Source organism: Mus pahari, chromosome 10, assembly GCF_900095145.1.
Source record: "Mus pahari chromosome 10, PAHARI_EIJ_v1.1, whole genome shotgun sequence".
NCBI lineage: Eukaryota > Metazoa > Chordata > Mammalia > Rodentia > Muridae > Mus > Mus pahari.
In genome coordinates this window covers 112,857,946-112,865,696 of record NC_034599.1, presented here as the reverse complement: position 1 = coordinate 112,865,696, position 7,751 = coordinate 112,857,946, and the positions used below count along the sequence as shown (strand labels likewise).

At 52.8% G+C, this 7,751-nt stretch overlaps 1 protein-coding gene across 2 annotated transcripts in view; it reads left to right on the top strand.

The window, feature by feature from the left end:
* The window catches only part of Csrnp1 (cysteine and serine rich nuclear protein 1), a 14,316-nt gene extending 9,734 nt beyond the window's left edge, over positions 1-4,582 (top strand). For both annotated transcript variants that reach the window (XM_029542734.1, XM_021207915.2), the window contains exons 3-5: positions 1,253-1,512; positions 2,057-2,371; positions 2,524-4,582. In XM_029542734.1, coding sequence (XP_029398594.1) covers positions 1,253-1,512; positions 2,057-2,371; positions 2,524-3,495 — 1,547 coding nt within the window. In that variant the 3' untranslated portion in view covers positions 3,496-4,582. The remainder of the gene's footprint in view (positions 1-1,252; positions 1,513-2,056; positions 2,372-2,523) is intronic.
* The last annotated feature ends 3,169 nt before the right edge of the window (positions 4,583-7,751 follow it).

The following is a 7,751-nucleotide window of genomic DNA, read 5'->3' as shown; positions in this document are numbered from 1 at the left end:
AAAAGTATGATTTTTAATGCCTGGAATACAAACAGAAAATCTCTTAGAAGGAATTTTCTCAGGTAGTTGGGTACAAAATTAATAATATGTTAACTTGAAGTCACTTGGCATAGTGGCAAACACCTATAATATAATCCCAGAACTGGGGAGGCAGGAGGGCTGCGATTCAATGTCGCTTGCTATTGAACCAGTCCTAGCCAGCTTGGGATAAATGATGGTGGATGCCTTTAATTTCCGTTCTTTTTTTTTGGTTTTTCGAGACAGGGTTTCTCTGTATAGCCCTGGCTGTCCTGGAACTCACTCTGTAGACCAGGCTGGCCTCGAACTCCGAAATCCGCCTGCCTCTGCCTCCCGAGTGCTGGGATTAAAGGCGTGCGCCACCACGCCCGGCTTATAATTTCCGTTCTTGAGAGACAAAGCCTGGTGGATCAAGACCAACCTGGTCTATGTCTCAAGGGTCCGGACAGTCAGCATTACATAGTGAGACCCTGTCTCAAGAAAACATAAACAAGGGCTAGAAGGATGACACAGTAGTTAGAGGAACCGAGTCTGGTCTGTAACACCCACGTCAGATGGCTCACCACCACCTGTAGCTGCTAGCACTAGGGATCTGGCACTTTCTGAATTCAAAGGCACTCACACATGCACTTATTAAAAATAAGTAAGTTTGAACTGGGCAGTGGTGGCACATGCCTTTAATCCCAGCACTTGAGAGGCAGAGGCAGGTAGATCTCTGAGTTCAAGGCCAGCCTGGTCTACAGAGTGAGTTCCAGGACAGCCAGGGCTATGTGCATGAGTATTTTGCCTGTGGATATGGCCATGTACCACATGCATGTTATGCCTGAGGAGGCCAGAAGAGGGCGTTAGATCTTCTGAAACTGAGTTTCTTGGCTGCGACCTCTCCTGTGGGTGACAGGGCTCTTAACTGCTGAGCCATTTCCCCAGTTCTTTGATATATGTTTAAACTGGGGATTATATTATTACATGTGACGAATAGAAATTACAGAAAATTGTACAAAGGATTTATAAGTGTGTGGTAAGGGTGGCAAGACGCTTCATCTTTGTGGGTTTTGGGGGGGCTGATAAATGACAGTTAAGCTGGTGTTGGGTTCGGTGTGGTATTGTTCTCCAGATCCAGCCGGGCCTGGCTTTTAAGTTCAGATCCAAGGTGGATGGAGAAAGCGAATGGGTTGGAATCTTAGAGATTACACCACATCGAGGGAAGCTCAAGCCCTTCTCTTTTCCCTTTCAGCCCCGTCCATCCTGAAGCGGGCTCCTCGGCAGCGTCCAGGTCACGTGGCCTTTAATGGCATCACCGTCTACTACTTCCCACGGTGCCAGGGATTCACCAGTGTGCCCAGCCGTGGTGGCTGTACCCTGGGCATGGCTTCTCGTCACAGCACCTGCCGCCTTTTCTCCTTAGCTGAGTTTACACAGGAGCAGGTCCGGGCTCGGCGTGAGAAGCTCCGCCGTCGTTTAAAGGAGGAGAAACTGGAGATGCTGAGGTGGAAGGTAGGGAAGCCCATGTCACCGGTTTGCATATTACTAGTGTGGAGAAACGGGCCTGTGTTGGTGTTAGGGGAGAATCAATGGCTGGGCTATGGCTCAGGCAGGGAGAGTGCCTCCTAGTGGGAAGGAGGTCCTGGTGTCCATCACCAGCACTGCATAAACCAGGCGTCTTGGTGTACCCATCATCCTGGAACTTGGGTGGTGAAGGCCTAGGAATCAAGGGATTCAAGGTCATCCTCAGCAAGCTTGAAGCCATGGCCCTTTCTCAAATGAAAGTAGTCGACTTCAGACCAAAGGCCAGGCCCTGGGCATAAGTAATGCTTGACTCTTCCTAGCTGAATCTGGTCAGCCGTCTAGACTGACCTGACACTGCCAGTACATACATGCGTCTAGTTAGAGAAGGGGTTTGTGTCTGACCTAAGAGAACAGGAGTAAGAGAGCCTTATAGACGCTGAACACCGTGTGTTCCCCTCCCCCACGGACAGCGCCCCACACTCTGGGAGAGCTAAATCTCAGTATCTCTCACACCCTCTTTCTGTGCTTGTAGTTTTCAGTGGCTGGAGTTCCGGAGACAGGGGCAGGCGTGCCTCTCACAGTGGATGCCATTGATGACGCCTCTGTAGAGGAGGACTTGGCAGTGGCCGTGGCAAGTGGCCGCCTGGAGGAAGCCAATTTCCTACAGCCCCATCCACCTCGTCAGCGAAGGGCCCTCCTTCGGGCTTCCGGCGTTCGAAGGATTGACCGAGAGGAGAAGCGGGAGCTGCAGGTGCTGCGTCAATCCCGGGAAGATTGTGGTTGTCACTGTGATGGCGTCTGTGACCCTGAGACCTGCAGTTGCAGCCTGGCCGGCATTAAGTGCCAGGTGCGTGGTTGGACTGGGTAGGATAAGGGGGGTGTACCTATAATCCCAGCACTGGGGCAGGGCTACACAGGGAAACCCTGTCTGTGGGAAGCTAGGCCTGCTGACTTCTTGCACCTCCAAAGTCCTCACTTTCACTTTGTCTTTCTCGGCAGATGGATCACACATCCTTCCCCTGTGGCTGCTGCAGCGAGGGCTGTGAGAACCCCAATGGTCGAGTGGAATTCAATCAGACAAGAGTTCAGACGCACTTCATCCACACGCTCACCCGCCTGCAGATGGAGCAGGGTGCCGAGAACTTGGGGGACCTGGAGTCCCCCGTGAAGGACACTCCTGTTGAACAAGCCCTGCTTTCCCCCTTTCCACCTTCCAAGTCCCCTGTGAGCAGTGAGCTGGGGGACAGCAGCTGCAGCAGCGACATGACAGATTCTTCCACGACCTCGTCTTCTGGCAGCAGCGAGCCTCCGAACCACCCTCCCCACCCCAGCCTGCCAGGTCCCAGCTTCCGGTCTGGCGTAGATGAAGATAGTCTGGAACAGATCCTGAATTTCAGTGACTCTGATCTCGGAATTGAGGAAGAGGAGGAGGAGGGAGGGGGTGTGGGCAACTTGGATAACCTCAGCTGCTTCCATCTGGCTGACATCTTTGGTACCGGTGACCCCGGCAGCCTGGCCAGCTGGACTCACAGCCAGTCTGGCTCTAGCCTCGCGTCGGGCATCCTAGATGAGAATGCCAACCTGGACGCCAGCTGCTTCCTCAACAGCGGATTTGGAGGGCTGCGAGAAGCTAGCCTCCCTGGCAGTTCTGGGTCCCCTGAGGGGGAGGCAGTCCAGAGCAGCTCCTGGGACCTCAGCTTATCCTCTTGTGACTCTTTTGAGCTTCTCCAGGCTCTGCCAGATTATAGTCTGGGACCTCACTATACTTCCCGAAGGGTGTCGGGCAGCACGGATAGCCTTGAGACCTTCCACCCTTTGCCCAGCTTCTCTCCACCAAGGGATGCAAGCACTTGCTTCCTGGAGTCTCTCATGGGCCTGTCTGAGCCGGTTACAGATGTCCTGGCACCCCTTCTGGAGAGCCAGTTTGAGGATGCTGCCTTGGCACCTTTGTTGGAGCCTGTGCCAGTGTAAGGATTAAGGTGCCTTCTTCCTGCCCCGAGACCCTGTTTCTGCTCGTTATGTGATCTTGGGGTTCCCCAAGGTCTATGTATGTAACGGTCTCCCACGGGCTGGTCCTGCTCACGGTGCCGTGTGGGCACCCTCTATTTTTACATTAACACTCTGAATTTATTTATTTTTTTATGTTTTTCTGTACTGAAGGGAGGGTGGGGAGGGTACCCCTCTTTCAATGCCTGGTCTCTTTATGTCCAAACAGTTCTTCCACCTCCTACTGTATGCCTGAAGGAGGAAGGGGCAGGGGCTCTCTGGAGCCTCTCATTCCCCTCTTTCTGTACTGTAAGATGCTCCTTGCTCCAAAGACAGCGCCAGCTGAGCGCAGGGCCTTAGGGGCTTCCTGTGAACTACAGGAGCTAGGTCTTCAGGACTGTGAAGATGTAATTTATTTCTGTAATTTATTTGGGGACGGAGACGGTAGTAGTTGAGCCTCTCTGGCAGGTGGGCAGTGTTGGGGCCGAGTCTTCGGTGTACCCTGCCAGTCTGGGCTTCGGTGTGGTGTGTGGGTTCCAGCTTGTGGCTGCTCTATCAAACAGCGGCCTGGCTCAGCTGAGCGGACAGAGGCTGTGCTTGGCCAGTGGTGACCCAAACCCCTTCTGCCCCTGCCCCCTGCCCGGACACTCTACTTGCCCTCTTTCCAGTTCCCTCTCCCCAAGGCCATGGGTTATAAAGCCCCTCTGTAGGATGGTGAGCCAGAGGCCCTAAGAGGGGATGAAACACACCGTGATCTCTGTCTCAGGCCTTTCTGGGCACTGACTCGACCCTGGCCCACCACACGCCCCCAGGCCAGTTGGCAAAGGGTGGCTCTTGAGGGCTCTTACCGCCCTTCATTAGCTGATGTTGGATTTTATATGCATTTTTTTATTGTCTCTAAGTGTCAGAACTATAATTTATTCATTTCTTTGTGTGTGTGTATGTGTCTGTGTGCCAAGAAACTCAGGCTCTGGGCCTGCCTCCTTGCCCAGGAGGCCTTGCCAGCCTGTGTGCTTGTGGGAACACATTGTACCTGAGCTGACAGGTACCAATAAAGATGCTCTATTTTTAAGTGTGGTCTTCTTGGTGAGGTGGGGAGCGTGGGGCACCCCAGGAAGCATGTGGGGTGGGGCACTGTTGTGTAGCATGGACAGAAGCTGTACTGAGGCAGGAGGACAGCATGTTGGGCTTCCTTCCAGGCGGGCCAGTCAGGCTGTAGGCAGAGAGCCAGCTGAGAGGTTGGCTGGGCGAGTGGAACAGCTTTTTCCCCCTCTGGATTAACCCATTCCTCCATGATGCCATCTGGAGTTGTGAGCTGTCTGCTCAGGCCTGGGGAGGGCGCCCTCCTTTGCATACATACACCTTGGTCTGGGTCCAGGGAGGGCAGCCTGGTGGAGGCCTGGCCTGATGACAGGCTGCTCAGCTGTAGTCCCTGGGGACTTGAGCTCCAGAACTGTCTCTACCAGCCAGACCTGCCAGACCTGTCCTGAGGCAGCCAGAATAGGGCTTAGGTCAGGGGTGCAGACGGGCTGCTACACCCCGTTCATTCCGGGGAACCTCCGTCTGGAGCCTGACTGCTAGTGATTTGCACAGGCCCTCCAGAGAAAGACCACAGGAGCTGGGCTGAAGCCCCTCTGCTGTGTCCTACCCAGAAGGATGGACACAGTCCCAGCCCTCACTGCCTAGTGAGGCGTAGGATATGTAGATTGCCGTTCCACAGCCTGGGTTTCTCCAATCCCATGCAAGCAGATCACACTGCTCCTCTAAAACTGGCTTGGTTCATGTGCCTTGAGAGCCTGGGTCATGATTCTGTTTTTGTGACCTGCTTTTGACAATCTGGACGTGACCTCATGGCAACACCAGTGACCACCAGAGGGCCGAGGACTTGGAGCGCTGCCTGTAGTTGGCACGGGTACCTGGGACTGGATAGAGTGCCCTGGAACATCCTGTTGTCCTGTCTCCTCTCACTGGGGCTGGGAAACACTTGGGCAGAGATCGAGCTGGGGGTGCAGCATCTGTGTCTCTCTTCCAAAGGTTCTGAGAGGTTTCCCTGGTAATTCAGGGCACCTTCGTCACCCCTACAGATTCCTCCACGGACTCAGTCCCTGATCAGACTGGTGCCTTCCCCGCTCCTATGTAGGGACATAGGGCCAAGTCCTGGGCTGTCTTGTTTGTGGAGGTCAAGTGGAGACAGACAAAACGTGAACACGAAATCTCTTTACGGCAAAGCTCTCCCAGAACAGACCTAGCTCCTAACCCTGTTTCAACAAAAACAGAAGGGACCTGGTGTCCCTATAGGAAAGGGTAGGAACCTGGGGGGAGTGTTTTAGATCAGTGGGTGTGATATCAACAGCAGTGCTACAGAAAGGACAGGCTGAGGCTGGAGTACCAGCCAGGCATCCAAGTCCTTGGTTCTAGCCCCAGTCCCAGAAGAAAAACTTAGCCCTCCAGGTAACTCAACTCGGAAACCTCTTGCCGGGTGGCTGAGAGTAACCTTGAACTCCTGACCCTCCTCCCTCTATCTCCCAAGTGCTGGGATTACAGCAAGTTATCCCAGTATATACACACCACACCCACACTTACACTGACACACGCACGCACTTTTTGAGACAAGGTCTTATGCAGCCCAAGCTTGCTTGCTTTGTTGTGGAGGGTGACCTTAAGCTCCGATCCTCCTGCCTCCGCTCCCCAAGTGCAGGGGCGGCGAATGAACACTTACTTGCACCAGGATGGCTTCGTGAAAACCACATCTACATTCTATCCCCCCTAAGGCTTGTTTTGAGACTGCTTTCTTTAGTCATTAATTCAGTCATGATTACATTTTTATTTTGATTATACAGTGAGTTGACACATGCTACAATTCCTGTGTAAAGGTCAGAGGGCGACTTGCTGGAATTGGTTCTCTCCTTCCACCATGTGGGACCCAGGGATTCAAATCAGGTCATCAAGAGTTGGGACAGGAGCCTTTACCTGCTGGGCTCTCTCACCCCCCTCTTGTTTTAGGCTGCATCTCGCTACACAGGCCTGGATGGTCCTGGAACTCACCGTGCAAGCCAGGCCGGCTTCAGGCTTGCAACTGCCCTCTCTGTCCCCCCCACCCCTCCCAAGCACTGGGACTGTAACTGTAGGATTATACCGTGCCTACCTGTAGTTCTTTAAATAGAATATATCAATAGCCTTAAAAGTGAGAGATCCTGTTCAACAAGAATTCCTAAATGTGTTGTGCTAGCTATTATATAAACATGGTTGTTCAATTTAAGGGGTGAAAAGTATAGCTTGGGGGAACAGAATGCACCCTTCATTTCTATCCCAGCACCATAAATAAACCATTTTCTAGACATTACCAGCAAAGTATGATACAACGATTTGGGAGATAGAGTCTTCTTTTTTTCTTTTTTCTGTTTTGAGACATGGTCTCACGTACCCCAGGACAACCTCAGACGCTAAGTGAGATGACCTGATGACTTTACTGCCTCTGCCTCCATCGTGCTAGGGTTCCAGGTGTGTACCACCAAAGCCAGTTTAAGTGATGCTGTGGGTCAAACCCAGGGCTTCATGCATGCTAGGCATGTGCTCTACCAACGAGTCAACATGCCCTGCCCAGGTCTGGTCTAATTTCTTGCTGAACAGTAGGGCATTGAGATCCAGAAAGGGCAATTGCTTGGGAAGAGCACACAGTGAGACCTCGGGCACTTGGGAAGAGCACACAGTGAGACCCTGGGCACTTGGGAAGAGCACACAGTGAGACCTTGGGCACTTGGGAAGAGCACACAGTGAGACCCTGGACACTTGGGAAGAGCACACAGTGAGATCCTGGGCACTTGGGAAGAGCACACAGTGAGACCTCAGGCCTCCAGATACCAGAGTTACTTCCCCTGAGGTTGGGGTGACCCACAATTCCATCCTGAGAAGCAGAAACCCAGTTAAAATGATCATTAGCTACCTGAACGTGGACCACTGTGTCTGCCCCCTTAGGCATTAAGTGGGAGCCTGGAAGGTGAGCAGGTTGGCCAGTATCTTTTACAAAAGCCAAAGTGTGGTTATGCGTAGGAGGAGGATGGGGCTCAGTGGTAATCTGGCTTGTCCCAAACCAGTGTGGTCCAGCCTGGGGGTGGTGGGTAGAAACAGAATGTGGGGACAGAAGCCCAGTGAATGGGCCTTGAAAATCTGCTGCCTTTTTTTTGTTTGTTTGTTTTGGTTTTGGTTTTTTGAGACAGGGTTTCTCTGTGTAGCCCTGGCTG